At 46.8% G+C, this 18,503-nt stretch overlaps 1 protein-coding gene across 9 annotated transcripts in view; it reads right to left on the reverse strand.

Moving 5' to 3' along the window:
• The window catches only part of LOC134206484 (stromal interaction molecule homolog), a 142,118-nt gene that overhangs the window by 40,326 nt on the left and 83,289 nt on the right, over positions 1–18,503 (reverse strand). For all 9 annotated transcript variants that reach the window (XM_062682214.1, XM_062682210.1, XM_062682213.1 and 6 more), the window contains exons 3-6: positions 14,046–14,203; positions 13,633–13,981; positions 13,399–13,571; positions 12,775–13,342 (exon numbers count right to left, since the gene is read on the reverse strand). In XM_062682214.1, coding sequence (XP_062538198.1) covers positions 12,775–13,342; positions 13,399–13,571; positions 13,633–13,981; positions 14,046–14,203 — 1,248 coding nt within the window. The remainder of the gene's footprint in view (positions 1–12,774; positions 13,343–13,398; positions 13,572–13,632; positions 13,982–14,045; positions 14,204–18,503) is intronic.

An 18,503-nucleotide genomic window follows, 5' to 3' on the forward strand; every position in this document is an offset into this window, starting at 1 on the left:
CAATGCGTTTCAATTCTACGTCCAATTTTTGGTTACCGTAGTACCGAACTACAGATGAAAACGTTTCATCTTAATCAACGCCTTAGATCTGGTAAACATCTTTAATAACAAGGCGAGAGCTTCCCTTTTATTCGGTAGATCTACCAATTCCCATCGGGGGTCCCGTAGCGTAGTTGGCTACACGTTCGCCTTACAAGTGGATGGTCATGGGTTCGATTCCCAGCTCCTACACCAAACCCTCGAATGGGAGAGTTCCGGCTTACTGGTGGACTCAAGCAATTGCGAACCTGCGCCGCGCCTGCCTACGGGCAAGGAGGCGGATGCAGCGAGCACGCACAGAAGAGGAGCGTGTTGAACGACGAGTGGCGTTCGTGGCTGCTAGAGCCGCTCTGAAGACTGAGATTAGCTCAAGCAAAAAAGCCTGCTTCGAGGGCCTGTGTCAAAGTGCCAACGCGAATCCATGGGGTGACGCCTATAGGGTTGTAATGGCCAAGACGCGTGGGGTGATGGCCCCTACAGAGCGGTCTCCAGAGATGCTGGAGAGGATCTTCACGGGGCTCTTCCCACGTCACGACCCAAGTCCCTGGCCTCCCTTTGTGGAGCTGGCACGGGTCAGGGTGGCCGACGAGGGAAGAGTAACTGTGGCGGAACTTGCGGAGATTGCACAGTCCCATAGTGTAGGACCGGATGGTATTCCGAACCTGGCAATCAAAGCGGCCATTGCCGAGGCTCCCGAGATGTTCAGATCTGTCATGCAGAGATGCCTGGACGAGGGAGTCTTCCCTGAAGCATGGGAAAGGCAGAGCTTGGTCCTATTGCCAAATAGGCATATAGACCAATATGCCTGCTTAATACGGCGGGGAAGGTGCTCGAGAAGATCATCCTCAACAGGTTGTTGATACGCACGGAGGGTACGGATGGTCTATCGAGTAACCAGTTTGGCTTCCGAAAGGGTAAGTCGACCGTAGACGCTATCTTGTCGGTTACCAAATCCGCGGAGATAGCTATCCAGCGTAAGAGGAGGGGAGTTCGCTATTGTGCAGTAGTGACTCTCGACGTGAGCAATGCTTTCAATAGTGCCAGTTGGGCAGCTATTGCAGATGCGCTCCTGCGTCTTGGAATTCCCGAGTACCTGTACAAGATTCTCGGAAGTTACTTCCAGCATCGAGTACTGGTATACGACACGGAGGCGGGTCGGAAGTGCGTTGACATAACCTCAGGGGTTCCGCAAGGTTCCATACTGGGTCCGGTGTTATGGAACGTCATGTACGACGGTGTCTTGAGGTTGAAGTTCCCGGTGGGCATGGTAATCGTCGGCTTCGCTGACGATATTACGCTGGAGGTCTACGGCGAATCGATCGAAGAGGTGGAGTTGACTGCAGCCCACTCGATCGCAATTGTGGAGGAGTGGATGAGTTCCAGGAAGTTAGAATTGGCTCACCACAAGACTGAGGTGGTTGTTGTTAACAACCGAAAGTCGGAGCAACAAGCGGTGATAAGGGCAGGCAACTGCACGGTCACCTCTGAACGCTCCATCAAACTCTTGGAGGTAATGATCGACGATAAGCTCACCTTTGGTAGCCACGTCAATTACGCCTGCAAGCGTGCCTCCACAGCTATAGTGGCATTGTCCCGAATGATGTCCAATAGCTCTGCGGTTTATGCCAGCAAGCGAAAGCTTCTGGCTAGCGTTGCTCTGTCCATACTGAGGTATGGGGGGGCAGCTTGGGGCACGACCCTGCGTATGAACTGCTACAGAACGAAGTGAGAAAGTACGTATAGGCTCATGTGCCTAAGAGTTGCGAGCGCGTACCGTACCGTGTCGCACGATGCACTTTGCGTCATCACCGGTATGATGCCTATTGACATCGTTATCGGTGAAGACATAGAATGTTTCGAAATGCGCGGCACGAGAGGCATCCGTAGGACTGTCAGGTTGGCCTCAATGGTCAAATGTCAGCGTGCGTGGGACAGTTCCACTAAGGGTAGATGGACACATAGGTTGATGCCGGAGATAGGTACGTGGGTCAAGAGGCGCCATGGGGAAATCACTTTCCACCTGACCCAGGTCCTTACAGGCCATGGTTGCTTCAGACAGTACCTACACCGGTTCGGACACTCGGCCTCGCCCGAGTGTCCGGTGTGCGTAGGTTTAGAGGAAACGGCGGAACACGTGTTGTTCGTGTGCCCGCGTTTTCGCACAATGCGTGACCACATGCTTGCCACATGTGGTCTGGACACTACCCCGGACAACCTAGTCCGGAGGATGAGTAAAGATGAAGTTGGCTGGAACGCCGTTTTATCGGCTATCGTCCAAATCGTCTCAGAGCTACACAGAAGGTGGCGCGTGGACTCGAGGAATGGCTAGTTCAGGCGCAAATAAGAGGTGGTCCAAGGGTTCGGAGTCGGCTTCATGGGTCATACCGGTGCCCTGTGGTCGAACTCGATCCTTTTATCGAACAAGGCTGGGGCAGGCGTAGGCACCGCGTCGGCCAGTCCCTCTGTGTGCTGGCGAATAGGCTCTATCGCAGAGAAGTCAATTTGGGGTGCACGCGGCATCATCATTCTTGATACCAGTCGTGCAGAGGGAAGCAGGCGCGATGTCGACCCTGCCCACCTTCCGAGGACATAGGGCGTGGTAAGGCCACCTGGAAAGCCGGCAATGCGCTGGCACGATACCATGGTGTTCTTCTAAAAAAGCGAGTCACGATGTTCGATGCTGCAAGGACACGCAGCTAACCTCGAGGGTGCGTTATGCACTGGCCCCCTTTGAAGCATTACTTTCTGGTTGTACCGAAGGGACGATGGGCTTGGCGGCAATGGAAACGGTTTAGCGGGTCGGGGATGCAGTCCTGCCTCCCTCATTGGAGGTGGCCCTAACCCCGCACTTCCTGGTCAACCCAGGATGTCTGTTGAGCAGATTCCCCCTCCATTGCTTAGGAAGAAAAAAAAACACCAAACCCTCGTCCACTCGCCGGATGCGCAGCCCACACGGTGGCGTTTGGGAAACTCGCCTTACCGTCATGACTGTCTGGTGTCGACTGACAGATTGTTTTTCTCGGAGGCATTCCTCCAACGTACCCTGATAAATAGCAACCGCACCATGCAACGATCATTTCATGGCAAGATATGGAAAAACCGGACACAATGGACTGGCAACGACAACAATGATGGTAATGGAAATCTAAAAATAGATTCTTTGGGAATTCTGTGCAGCAGATTCCGGCACAGTAACGGTTAAGCAACACAGAGTGCCTAACATATAAAGAAAGGAACCAATTCCCATGTTTTATATTCCGTCTGCATCGCTGCTTACTCATTTTTCTGTCATGTCGGATAATCGCTTCACGGAACGTCACTGGTTCGATGACTGTATTCATGAACCAGTTCTGTTCGGGTTGGGAACGCCTTTTATGAAAAGAAGGTATAACAGCTCATAATATTATCACGATACTTGCCTGGGACGGCGTGCTCCCTCGCAATGCGCTATACCAACGATTGTTAATCCTTTGATTGTGGAGGAATGATTCTGATTATCGACTAAGGAATTTGCATAACTGTAAAACGTTTCTTTAAGTACATTCTCACGATCTTTTTCATCAATGGATTGATACACGCTTAAAATCGATAACACAGAGATATGTTTGCTTCACACAAAACGGACCTAATGCAGAACATCCCTAGATGAGCGACAGTTACACAGCCACAAAAATAGCTCGTGTGGTTTTATTGAAGCTTGGATTTCAATATTTTCAACAGTATTTGGTTCCTCATGAAACAAGGAATCTGTACAAACGTTTACATGTTGAAAAGGACCGTTATCACGACCGTACGAGGCATTTTTGTGCCTGTGTAAATGTCGCTCATCTAGAGGATGTTCTGCATTAGGTCCGTTTTGTGTGAAGCAAACATATCTCTGTGTTATTGATTTTAAGCGTGTACCTAATCACCATCAGTTGATTCAATTTAAATCATCAGCTCTCTTCCTTCTACGTTGTCTCTTAATGGCTCACTTGTTGTCACATAGCTTTTTATCTGGTATTCATCGATAAAAATTACATCTCGGCTAACAAATGTTCGTCTGGTCCTTTTATTGTACAGGCACAATTTTGAACCTTCGCTGTAGCCAACGAAGATACACTCCTCAGATTTGATATCCTACTTCTTCCGCTTTTTCAATCGGTACTCTAGCACCGATTATGTGAACATGTGAACATTCCAGAAAACTTCTCTTCAGCTGTTATCAACAATCCCTTTGTCGGCGAACGAGTGACCACATGCGATGAAACTGGGACTGTTTCCGTCCACATTTGTATCAAATAGCATACTTCTTACCTTTTCGACTAACATCCGATTCATCCTTTCTGCTAAATCGTTTTGCTCTGGGTTGTTCAGAGCTGATGTTTCGTGATTTGACGTAGAAAGACTTCGATTAACGTATTCTTTTCCAATGTCTGTTTGTATGCGCTTGATATTTGCTCCCGTTTGATTTTCCGCAAAAGCCTTATAGTCTTCACCTCGGGAACTTGTCTACGACTTTAAAAAATCTACCCCTTTTTTTCGACTGGCGTCGTCGGTCGATGAAAGTTAAAAAAGAAAGACTGCCCCCGATCAACTCCGTTGCACAAATCCGGGTGGATGAGTTTCAACACGTGCTCCTCTCGGTAACCTCCTGCTTTGAACGGCTGACGGCAATGCTTACTTTGGAGGCAGGGTATGCATTTTGCCATATCTTGCTCCGTGAAAGCCAGCCCGGTTACCATCGCTCCTTCAGTCGTTTCATCCCATCGCGAGAAAGGTGTCCCGTTCGTCGATGCCACAGCTCGTACTTTTTGTCCATAATCAAATTCACAACAGGCCTCTCAGTTTGGGAGGCTCTTAATTTACGCAGAATTGCAACTCCTTCGTTGTTGTAGTTAATTACATTGCACTCCTCCTACATGAACAAACACTTCCTTTTAGACATACCTTGCTCACGGAGAGTAAACAGATATCCTAATTTGGAACACATAGTTCGCCGTTCATTATTAAGCTCTCAAATTTAGTCCTCGCAATCTGCCTCAGTTTAATGGTCTTTCGGCAGCAAAAAAGACTACCGCATCGGTTCAGACGTCCGCACAAAATTGGCAGCAAAGAACGCCGCATGTTCGTTATGGGTTTCATGATTGTCTTCCATCTTGTCTCTTGCCTCCTTCTGGCATCCGAGGCAAAGTGTCCAAGCTTCTTGCAACGGAAACACTTGACGACCGACCGGTTCAATCTACTTGCTTGTTCGTGGAATTCTACTTGCTAAAGAAAGCTTTCGCACCATCTCTGACTAATTTTAACTGCCTATATTTTTGACTTACTGCATTATTTCTACCTATTCGTTGTTATTGGCCACTCCGGACCCAAATTCATTGAATCATACTTCTTCAGCAAACCCTTGAGTAGCAAACTGCACATCCAGTACCTCCAGAAGCCTGCCCACGACAGCTGTTTGCAAGTCAGCATTGTGTCGTTGAATTATTTCCTGGGGACTGATATAGGGTAAGACGGTATAATATGCCCCCCCTAAGGCAAATTCTTGATAACTTTTTACTTTTCAACGCAATTTATGCAAACTTTGTGTTATTTGGTAGTCAAGCAAGTCGCGAAGGGATTTCCCGTGAGTAGCCATATAAAATATTACAGAAAACACGAAATAAAGCTTTTTGAAAAGTCGTGAAAAATGAATTTTAGAAAGTGCCTGGGCAATACGCCCCACCTCAACCAAAGTCATTTAATAGCCCTTGATTAGTATTTTATCAATCCCATAATAAAAAGGCTACAAATCCTTATGCGCTTGACATTAAAAAACCAACATAGGTCCATTCAAGCAGGTATGAATTACATTTCAATATTTTCCATACAATTTGGAAGCAACTGCTGCTGGCTCGCTGCGCTTGTGTCCAGTTGGTAAGGGCATATCGTCCTGCCTACACTGGGGCGTTTTGGCCAGTGAAACATGTTTTCGAAAATCGTTACATTTTTGAAGATGGAAGCAATTTTATATCGTATTAACCACTGAGAAAAGTAATTTTATTGCCCAACTGAGTGTTCCAGTGCAAGTTTTGCGGACAGTATGCCAGAGTCGCTCCAGAATGTTCAGCAAACAAACATTAAAAGTTACATCAAAACTGTGACTTTTTGTATTTTGCAAATATTTTCATTATGTAATACAAAAATATTCACATATTCACATAGCATGATGGTTTTACAAATATGTATAGGTACCAACTGAATTTGACCCTTAGTTAGTTATAGTTTTCTAGAAATCAAAGGGGGGCGTTTTGGCCAGGTGGGGCGCATTATACCGTCTTACCCTATAACGTCATCGTCCCTCTCGGCCCCAACCAATCAAATTCCCGAGAAATTATGTAGAAGTCCGATCCATCGAGTTGAAACGCTGTTCCCGAAAGTGTTTCGCAGGTTGTCCCAAGCTTCCTTCGCCATTTTTTTATTCTGGACAAATCCGTGAATGCTTCGGTCAATGTTCAGGCAGATGGTTACTAGAGCTTGTTCTGATAATTCTCCGCTATCCTCCGGATCTCCAGCATTACGTTGCTTCACTGCACACAAGGTACGCTCCTTGATGATTTTGGTTGAAAATACCATGGGCTGTTTTTATTCAATGTTGTTATCCTTAGTTACCGAGGGATAGACGACGCTGGGAATGCTCGAAGGGAAGGGAAGTCCTCGTCTGCAAGGAAACAAGACCATCCAATAATTCCGTCCCGCCAGCTTGTGCACCACCATTCCCAATTGCTTGACTTTGAGCACCGCGGCCAACTGGATCGGTAATCTAGAATCAACTTGAAAAATCTTTTTCCAAACAACTGTTGCTATGGAAGCTTTTCTGGGCCCATAACCTAATGAAAGTACGTCTAGCTTGGACGGAGTTTCGACAACTAATCATATGATTTTATTTTATCAAGTCATGGCTTATTACTATGTATGTAATATACAATTCAACGGTTAACTGTTTCTTCCAACAAGCTTCTTGAAAGACGTCTTCAGACCACCCATCGCATTGAAGCCTCTTGGAAAAGCAGGTAACGATTTCACAATTTGGATTACGTTCCTCCTCATCCGATTACTCCTCATCAATAAGTTTTCCTGGGCCCATGATCTATTGGTAATTGAGCAAACAAACCACCAAACACGGCTTTACTGTTTGAAGTGTAATTCAAGAATGATTTATTTTCTATAATTTTTACTGATGTGAAAGAACAGTAAAGCAGATTGGCTACCATGATCAAAGGGATGCTTTGTACATCTACTCCTTAAAAAAAGTGGATACCGATTGTCTGAAGGAAGGCGCTGGTTCTGAAACAAGGTGCTTACTAGAGTGGGGCGCAGATGTATGGAAAAACGCAAACTTCGTCCGATCAAGTGAGATCAAGGTTTTTCTGAATCATTTTGGGACCCCAATCAACTGTGCAAAATATGGGCTCGATTGGTTGCAACCTCGCATGCCGCATCGCGTTTTCAATTTACATGGAGATTAGTATGGGAAAACGTACTTTTTTACATTTTTGATCTTAGCAGCTTCAATTTAACATCAATCACGTGACTCAATACGTTTGCATATAGTCTGGAAGATGCCGAAAGACTTTGTCGAAGAAGGTACGTAGCTGGAATGTTTACAAAAAATGTTATTGCGTTTCGAAAATTGATTGTTTAAACCATATGGAAGAAATCAATGTTTCTGCCAGCACTTCCGGACAACCTAAGGTTGTCAGAGTGCAAAACCCATTTTCCTTCTTGTTGGATTTTTTTCTTTGTGAAATAATTCCGGATAGCTCCCATTAGCTCTGAAGCCCTATAAGATCAATTATTTTCAAATAACACTCAGTTAAATTATTGGTCTACGTAGTACGGCAGTGCTGGCAGAATAAACGATTTTTTGCATATGGTTTGAACACTCAATGTTCGAAGCGTTATAACTTTTTTCGTGGACGTTCCAGCAACGTGCCTTCTTTAGCAAAGTTTTTCGGCATCCTTTGGGTTATACTTTAACGCAATGTGCCACTTGGTTTACGATGAACTGAAACCTCTAGTAGTAGAAATGCAAAAATATACGTTCTCCCATACTAATTTCCATACAAACTTCAAACGCGATGCGGAAAGCGAGGAAGCAACCCATCGGTCCCAAATTCTGCACAGTTGTTCAGGACCCACAATGGCTTCGAAAAACCATTGATTTGAAAAAATGGCCATGACGCCCCACTCTAGTGCTTACTGATGTGAAAGAACAGTAAAGCAGATTGGCTACCATGATCAAAGGAATGCTTTGTACATCTACTCCTTAAAAAAAGGGAATACCGATTGTCTGAAGGATGGCGCTGGTTCTGAAACAAGGTGCACCACAAATGGTCTTCTACGCAATGAAGAAAGAATCACGCATGTAAAGGTAACTTTGATTTCGTGGTGGTGTTCCAATTCTGATCCGAACCCCAATTTTTCAGAATTTTTAGAACCCGGGAACTATTTTCAATCTGCATTTTAAACTTATGTGGGATTAGCTAGTTACTATTTATGCTGCATGGGCCAACTGTCAGGTCTTCACCCAACGCATCGGGTGCGAGAGAGATGGAGCTAAAGGAGGTGAGTGGTGGAGCAATCGTCGAGGAGAGAGCAAAAGGTGCGCTGTTTTCCGGCATGCAGCAGCACAATATGGCGGAGAAAGGATCGAGCGGCGTCCAGCCGGGCTTGACCGTCGTCATGGTGCAACTCGATGACATTATCGACTTCACCAATGAACGGGGCAATATGTCGAGAGACCTGAAGCTGAACCTGTTTAAGCTTCGCAATTTGATTCTTGCTGCAAATCGGAAACACGAAGTGCTTGCGCAAGGCAGGAAGACTGTGGCGGGACGGAAAAGAGCACACAGACAGCTCAATAGCGCACCAGGGACTCGTCCGGCAAAGCGACAAAAAAGGCCTCGGAAGAGCGCAGACCAGGTGAGCAGGCCCACAAAAGTCGCAAGCAAGCTCGAAACAAGCCAGTCGGCACCGGAGGCGGGAAGCCAACCCGACCAAGAGAACCAGTGATCGGGCGGTTTCTGGCAAACGGTAGCCGAGAACTCGAAGGAGGTGCCCGACGAGAGCCAGGGAGAAGGGGGAAACGCGTCAGCCTTTAAAGACAAAGGTGGTTTGATGGTAGCACAGGCGTCCATCCGCCTGCGAAGAGGATCGCACTGCCGCGAATCGCATATCTGTCCCATCATTGCTGGGTTTCCTATTCATATGGGAATATGCGATTCACGGCTGCCCAGAGGACACAAATTGCCACGATGAAGTTACTGGCCACCGATGCCGACAAGGTGATCAAAGTTGGTAAGCGGAAAGCAGAGAGCAAACAGCAAACACTGCTAGAGGCCTTAGTCAAGCTGGTACTGGGCAAAGACGGCTCGAGAGGTACCTTCCAGCGAAACGGAGTGGAATCGATAATAGACGTAACATTCGGCAGTTCAAGTTTGGCCGGTGAAGTGCAGTGGAGGGTTAACGAAGGTTACACCCATAGTGACCATTTGGCCATTTGGTACAGGATAAGCAGAAAGGCTAGGAGAGAAAGCCGAGAAGCTACTCCTACAACCCAAGCGTTGAAGGTCGCCCACTTCGATAGTGGGACCTTCAATGATGCTATGAGTCTGGAGAAAACAAAGAAAGTCTGAGCGTTGACGAACTGTTTGCGGTTCTGTCACGGGCGTGTAACGCTACCATGCCAAGAAAGGTGCGACCACAGGTATACTGATGGAGCGAGCAAATTGCAGCCCTTCAAGTAACCTGCCTCAGGCTTGGAAGAAGTTTGCAAAGAACCCGCTTGGCGGAAATCATCGAGCTACTCAAAGCGGCGAGGTCATCAAAGAGAACAAGAAAGCCTGCTTCGACAGGCTGTGCCAGAGCGCCAACTCCAACCCATGGGGAGACGGCAAAACAAGAGGAACACTGACCCCTCCGGAGCGATGTCCAATGAGGATGAAGACGATAATTTAAGTACTATTCCCGCAACACGGCCCAACCCATTGGCCGCAAGCAGCGAGGGTAGACGCAGATGCCGAGGGCGACGGATTGAGGAGCTCCTGAGGGTGGAAAAGTCCCTCGACCCAAGTAAAGCACCTGGTCCGGATGGAATCCCGAACATGGTGTTAAAGGCAGCCATAATGACAAATCCGGACATGTTCAGGTCAGCCATGCAGAGGTGCCTGGACGAGCGGACATTCCCGGATATATGGATGAGAAATCGTTTGGCTTAATTACCGAAACTTAGCAAGCCACCAGGAGACCCCTCAGCGAACAGACCAATCTGTCTAATAGATACTTCAGGGATGCTACTGGAGAAGTTAACCCTGAACAGGCTTTCGCCGTACTTGAGGGAAGTTGGGGGATTGTCGAGTGAGTATTTCGGCTTTCGGAGATTACTCTGGGCGCCATTAAATCAGTGATTGACATTGCAGAGGCCGCCATGGAATGTCCGTTACTGCGCAGTGATAACACTCAACGTGCGGAATGCTGGGCGGAGATCGCGAGCTCGTTGCTTCGGTGGGGAGTACCGATAGGACTATACAAGATTCTGGAAAGCTACTTCCAGAATCGATTACTGATCTATGAGACAGAGGAAATCTTGGCTAGCGCTCCCATCACGACAGGCGTCAGGTCCACTGCTGTGTAACATAATGTAAGATGGCTTGCTGATGTTGAAACTCCCCCTACAGTAAAAGCTAGTGAGATTCGTCAATGACGTAACGATGACCATATACGGAGAGTCCATCGAGGAGGTCGAATTAACTGACTATTGGATTAGTCTCGTCGAGGAATGGATGCGCAGCAAGAAGCTACAACTGACGCATCATAAAACGGAGATGGTAGTCGTCAACAACCAGAGATTGGTATCGCCGACAGAGACATCATTTGCAAGAGATGTCTTTAATAATTGTGGGTGTTGCTCCACGATAAGTTGAGCTTAAAAAGTCATGTCGACCATTGCCTGTAAGCGCCTACTCACGGGAATGATGCCCATCAAACTGGTCCAGAATGGATATCAAGGCAGCAACGGTAGCCACATGGTAGATGGAGTGGGACAACTCGACTAAGGGCAGGTAAACGTACCGCCTAGGCGCCTAGTCCCTAGTGTGTCGGCCTGGATTAGCAGACCTCATGGAAAGTTAAACTTCGGCTTCACTCGAGACTTTTTCGATGTCCAGACCAGACAGAAACGGGTGTGCACATTCTATGGGATGAGAACGGGTTAGCACATGCTCCCAGTTCGAAGCGGAGAGGAGTGCGATGTTAGAGACATGCGGAATGGACACAACCACCGATAACATCGTCGATCTCGGCACTCGTCCGGTCACTCGTTAAGGCAGAAGTCAGTTGCGAGGGAGCTTCCGACGTCGGGGAGCTCCCCGTCGGAGTAGGATTGATCCACCGCCCGGCACCATTCAAGTAGTACGCGGGTGCTGAATGGCTCAACGGTTGAGCAGGAAACCGAAAAGAGTAGTGAAAGAGTAGTGTTGGTAACGTAACAGCCTCCCACGGATGCGGGTCTTCGGTATTGGGGAAGCTTCCACCGCCGGGGGACTTTCCTTCGGAGTAAGATAGATCCGCCATCTCGGACTATCTGAGGAGATTGCTTTGAGCACGGTGAGAGCTGAATGGCTCAAAAAAGATGTGGTGCTGAATGGCACAAGAAAAAGATTTAAAGGGCTTAAGGCCTTGCAGACCAGCTTTGGCACGAATACGAATTGCGAATAAACTGACACGATTAGTGCCAATCGAGTGACGCTTACGAGTCTCTTTGTAACAGGCAGAGGGTTACGGCAAGGCGGTGGTCTTTCGTGCCTGCTATTTAACCACGCTTTTGAAGGAATAATACGAGGGTCAGGGTACGATACGAGACGTACGGTGTATACAAGTCCGGTGTATAATGGCACTATGAGAAGTGGAAGCCTACCAACAGACTGAAAAGGAAAACCCAATAGCATCTGACTAGTCATCAATAAGTAGAAGGCATCAAGGCTCAAGAGAAGACAATGTTAGCAGTCACCCACCAGGAGTTTGTGTTGGTGATAACAACATCGAGGAGGTTCAAGAGTTCGTGTACAAAACGTCATTAGACCGATAGTCCTCTACGGCCTGTATAATCATAGTGGAGAAAAAACGCACTTGAATCTGTTATGTTACAAAGCGCGAAAATCGGACGACTACGGTGGACCGGGCACGAAGCCAGAATGTTGGACAAAAACTGATAAAAATTGTTCTCGATTGCGATCCGAAAGGTTTGTCCGGCATTTGTATGGGTGCCAGCCACTGTGCGACGCGCTGCAATGGACTGATTTATTGGAGACAAATTCAAGAAATTCCGAGGTGACTCCGGTATCAATATGAAAAAATGAAATGAGCTATCCGTACCTGTGTATTTAAGTAAAGTTGCTGCTGGTTTGTTTTTGACCCAGAAGGTCATTCATCCCTATTCTATTTCAGTAACGCTAAAGTAGCATTCTTTCTTATACCCTCACACTTGCTGTCGCTTACTGCTTTACTAGCTCCTCCCATCTTCAATCTAACTAAGAATACTGATTCAAACGATTATGGCACAATATCCTGCGTATGACACAGGAGCGTTATTGATTTTATCAATAAGTTAATCGCCAAGTACAAAGAATGGCTCTTCAACACATTTGTACTCGTAAATGCATAATAATGGTTCACACTGCTTCTTCCGAATAAAAACAAAACAACTGTACTCACATCGATAGCTCTTACCGCCCCCGCTATTACGGTTGTACAGCAGATTCTCCAGGTACGCCAGCCCGTTGTTGTTCACGATGCTGAACCCGAGCAGCGTCTCGATGTTCTTCCACCGGTGCATCCGCTCCTGCAGATCGTTGGTCACATCGTTCAGCGCATTGCGGGCCTCCACGATGCTGCGGTCCACGTCATCAATGCTCTTGCCGTGGGTCGACACGAACGCCCCCACCAGGCTCGACCGTTTCCGCTTGAGCTTCTCGCAGGCCTCCCGGGCCTGCATCAGCTGCTTCTCGGCCATCGCCCGTTTCCGGATGTGATGTTTGTTCTCCAACTCGAACGTTAACTGGAGCCAGTTCTGGAGGCCCTGCGGTGGCGTCCAGCAGTGGTCGTTGATTTCCACCTCGGCCCGGGATAGCTCCGAGCGGAGCATTTCGATTTCCTGTTTCAGTTCTTGAACTACCAAGTCCGAATTGGAAGACGATGTGGACGGTGCCTCCCGGAGGCGCCGTTCCAGGTCCATTTTCTCTTTGTCGACGTTCTCCTGCTCAAGGCGGGCACGTTCCAGCTCCTATAAGAAATTACATTGTTATGACGGAATCGGAAGCGGCGAACTTTTGAACTAACCTTCTGCATATCCTTCAGTGCCACCTCGGCTTTGAGCAGTCCTTCCACGTCCTTAGCCATCCGTTTGAGATGGATTTTGGCGTTCTTATTCTGCTGGTAGGCGTACCAGCTTCCGATTATGGCTGTCAGCAGTAGGGTCACTAACAGCAAGTCCTTCCACCGGGTGCCGGTTTCTGTAAACATGATGCAAAAATGTATGACCGAAAAAAGGAAATCAAATTTTGTAGACCTCACCTCTTGGCGGCCCAAACAGCACGGCGTCCATCGCCTTCAGTGCAATCTTCTGCTTATGGATCGGATCCTTGATCCCCAGCACGTTGCTAACGTAGTGCATATTGTTCACTGCCAACCGCGGCAGCACCTTACCCGTAACTTTGTGCAATCGGAACAGCTTTACGTACTGAGGCAGCTGAACGCTCTGCGCAAGCCATTCGGTCGTCTGATCCACCGTCCAGTTGTGCACTTCCGAGCGCAACCACGCTTCCCACAGTTCCTTCACCGAGATGTGCATGTCGTCGTTGAAATGGAACGCCCTATGCCGCTTCTCGTAGCCGCTGTCGTACTTGAGCTCTTCCCGCAGGAACTAAAAGTTTGAAAACAAAATAGCGTCACTCTTTGAAACTATGAAGAATCTCATCTCAACTTACATCGTCCGATTCGGACAGGTCGATGTCACCGTTGTCGTCGTCATCCAGCTGCCGATGTAGACTGCGGATCGCCTCCATTCCCAGGTGGTCATGGTGGGCGATGCATTCCAGATCGTCGGCACTGCAGGCCCCGTCCGCCGAGCCACTCCCATAGGTGCCTGAAATTAAAAACAAGAAATCTTCAGGATTTAAATCAATAGTGTTCAATACTGAGTTCGGGTTGGGGTTTGTTTTCACTCCAATACAAACACAGAGGTACGGGTACGGACGGACGGATGATTGCGGGGTGTTGTAGCGGCGGTTGCCGCACAGGATTCGGGTTCGATACAGGCAGGCAACCGTTTGGAGGCTAGGCGATTTTGAAGAATGCCGATGCAGGGCGATCGCTGTAGCTCGCATGAATTTGAACGGGGGGTCACATTAGATTAGCGTCCGGATGGTAGGGCAGGCACATGGGATGGAATGATTCTTTCCTTGATTCGCTGGATAGGTAACGAGCCCGGTACATCACCGATCGTAGATCGACTCCTCCAGACGGAAAATTGGCTTATCGCCCACTAAATACATTTCCTTTGACCATATTCGAGAGTTCGTTAGTCGGTGTTCGACGATAGTGACGCACAGAAGGTGCTTCCTCAATTCGAAAAACAAATAACCCAAGCAACAAGTGTGCAGAGTGCGCTCAAAGTCGATTTCGTTAATTAAGTGCGCTCGGTTAGTAATGTGCTAGAACAAGAGGCTAAGTGTATAATCTTGAGAGCTCTGCGATCAGTGCGGAGGAGGCGGAGGTGCAATCGAAGCAAAACGTGCCCGATATTGTTTATCCATATGTGTGTGCAGAGAGATAATAGCCACAAACAGGCAAGCGGAACGGGTCGCATCGTACTCTTACTGTCGAGTCTTGTGAGGAATTTTTATCGGGTTCGATTAAGTCGCGCGGTTTTATTAGTTTAATTGCTCCTTTGTTTTCCCATCGGGAAAAAGCAAATTTGAATATGGAGTGGATGTGCTTACGGGCTGGAACAAGGAGCCGGCATTATGGTGTGTTTGTCAGGTTGGTTCTAATGAAGTTGATAACAAGTCGAATGATGGCGCAATGGTTCGAGGCGGAAGTTTAAGCTGGATTCAATTTGAAAGGGAATATTTTTTCATGAAAAGAATTTCCCAACTTGTCCATATAATGCAATTCCCCTGAATTCGATAACAATACGATTGACTTCTTATTCTAAATCACATTTAAAATTAGACAAGGATATGCTTTGCTGAGGGTGGCTGGGTTCTATTCCCGGTGCCGGTCTAGACAATTTTCGGATTGGAAATTATCTCAACTTCCCTTGGCATAAAAGTATAATCGTATTAGCCTCATGATATACGAATGCAAAAATGGTAACTTGGCTTAGAAACCTCGCAGTTAATAACTGTGGAAGTGCTTAATGAACACTAAGCTGCAAGGCGGCTCCGTCCCAGTGTGGGGATGTAATGCCAATATAAAGAAGAAGGCTGCTTGCCTTGAGAAAAACTTTTATCCTCAGAATAATTCTTTAGTTATATTTTTAGTGGATTTAATACACGGAGAAAGACAGCTAGACAGTAACATCTAAAACTATATCAGTCATCGATGCCAATGTGTTTATTTAAGTTGGGAATTCTCAAAATTCAAGTCATGAGAATGTAAACAAGAGGGGCTTTTTAACGAAAAACTTTTTTTTTCACAACTACCAGTTTGGGCATACTCTTTCTCGAGCGAATATACGTTTCGAACAAATGGTGTTACAATGAACGCTCCACTCGACGTTTTGTAACTCAATATTTCCCTTACTCGATTAAATTCAAATTTCCTTGAATCTACCATGATGCGTTCCCTCCGTAAGTCGATACCTCCGTTTCTGGATATTCTCGAAGTCCTCTAAGTAATTTTCCAATGCATTTCCACCTCGCTAGCTCGATGTTGTCAGAATAATACACAATACACACGCTGTCGAGCCATTTGGCCGAACGTCTTACCCGAAGGTACTGGGTGTCAGATCAGAATCTAAAATTGGACACCGTCACGAAATCATAAAAGATTGTAAACGTTAATAACATCTCATCTAACATCTAACAGATTATTTACGATAAACTATTGAAAATTTCAATCAGTGGCGATTCCTTAACCTCAATCTACCTGTCCAACGAAATCATATTTGCAAAATTTTTGCACGTAAATGCATGGAATAAGTAATATAATTAGCTTAATCAACTTTGTTTTTTTTTGTTCTGTCGAAATATCCAATTTCCCATTTTTGTGTCGTTGAACAAGTACAAAGTGAGGTTACGAAACGCTACTGATTTCAATTCTTGTCCTACCCAGTAAAAAATTAGTGCTGTCCAATGAGCAGCTCGAAGTAGCTCGAAGTTGTTCCCGTCCTGCTCGTTCTTTTTTGTAAACAAACGGGCATGAGCGTGACAGGAACAACTTCGAGCTACTTCGAGCTGCTCATTGGACAGCACTATTCAGTACCAACAAATCCCGTTCATGCATTCTCAACACGGACATCACATCGATGTAAGTTACGGGCGTTTCCCGTAACACGGTAGATCACTTTGACGTAGTGTGTTGCGGTGTAAGATTTACCAAACAGAGCCCTAGCTTAATCCATTTTTCTAGCTGGGGCAATAAGTTGTGATAATGAAAGACTCGAATTCCTCTTGTTTGAGGCTAAACTGTATGCAGCGGAAACAACTTTTCAAGCAATTAGTTTAAAAAAAACCTCGGTACCCGGCCATAGGCAGAACTGACTGCTGGAACAATCGAGTTTAAATACGTACTAACTTTTCTTGAACTGGTGAACAATGGTAGTGAGAGGAACACACGAAAGTTGAAATGGTCTTCCGATACATGGCCAAAAACAGTATCATTGTTCTGTTTTCACAAGAAAGGATTGATTTCCTATTGATAAGGGGCGCGCCTTAATGGGATTTCTCTCTGTGAAGGGTCTAAATAGCGAGACCTTTCCATGATGCTCTTGAGAAAACAAAACAACAACTGTATCGAAACTGATACTGCATTGCTTATCAATAGTAATGGAGTAATTCGACAAGCACCTAAGCACTAAGGGTACGGGTAACGCTACAATAGATCTAATAACTTGTCACAGTGGCACACCTGAACGGAAAAAAAAGTTACGGGCCTTTTGGTCCACCGCAAGATTTTCTTTGTGTATAAAAAGGCAGTGTCCGGACCGAAATCAAACAAAGGGAGACATGGCCCAAAAACTGGCGGTGGCAATCCAAAGAAAAGAAGTCGATGACGAGGAGTCGATAAAGAAGCAGGAGGCGGCGGCAGCAAGGCCAGAAGAACATCGTCAAGCTCGATAACAGACGAAGTGGAAAGCCGTAAGATTTAGACCGGGCAGCGTCTGCCTCCTGTTGCCGAACAAGCACGCCGTCTGAAAGAATCGAAGCCGTCACCAAGTACAGCCATCCTAAATAGGCTGTCTGCGAGCCACCACACGGAAGTCGGTCGACGACGGACACCATCAAGTCGGTGGTAGCCACCGTTGAGGTTGCTATTCAAAGCAAGTAGCGTGAAACCCGCTACTGTGTGATGATTATGCTAGATCTAAGATAATTCCTTCAATAGCGCTAAATGGGAGAAAATCACGAATTCCTTATTCCAGCTGGATGTTTCAGGAGGACTGCACAAGATTCTGAAAACCACCACGAAAGGCACGCACAGCATCCCTATCAAGAATTGACGAATTGAGATTGGGCTCAGGATTCGGGGTCAGGGAATTTCAGCTGATAATCCGGTCATTTGGTGTCAAAGATGGAGTTGCATGTCGTCATGTTCGACGTATGGTTTGACTGGAAGCATCTTCCGGCTGGCCAGAGCTATGGAGACGGAGACGAGGAGTGTTTCGAGCTACGTGGCACCAGAGGAGTCCGCGAGCGTACCAGGGTGGCTTCGGTTGCCAGATGGCTGCGCGAGGCGGATAACTCCTCGACCGGCTGATACCTAACATACCGAGCTGGGTGGGGAGACCCCACACCGGCTGATACCTAACATACCGAGCTGGGTGGGGAGACCCCATCTCGAAATGACGATTTTTGCATTGGCTCAAAAAAGCCAAACTATGTATAAATGTATATATTTTCTAGAGCCCAGTTTGTTTTTACACCTTTCTCATAAACTAAGTAAGTTTATGTAAATACTTAAAAATTAGAAAAGATAGCACTGTTATAGGGATAGGTCCATACTCATTTCAGGTACCCAGTCACTGGAAATCAGTGAAAATGTGGAAGATCTCCGTTATTTTGACAGCCAAATGGCGCCAGACGGCTCGGCGATACCAACATCAACAATGACAACAATGTCAATCGGTGAACAGCAATCCATGACTCAGATCTTCTTGTCAGATCTCCTTGCCGTGCGCGTTTTGCTCCGGCTATTTGGGTCCACACATTTTGGCGATCCTG

The sequence above is a fragment of the Armigeres subalbatus genome, chromosome 1, assembly GCF_024139115.2.
Source record: "Armigeres subalbatus isolate Guangzhou_Male chromosome 1, GZ_Asu_2, whole genome shotgun sequence".
NCBI classification, from domain to species: Eukaryota; Metazoa; Arthropoda; class Insecta; order Diptera; family Culicidae; genus Armigeres; species Armigeres subalbatus.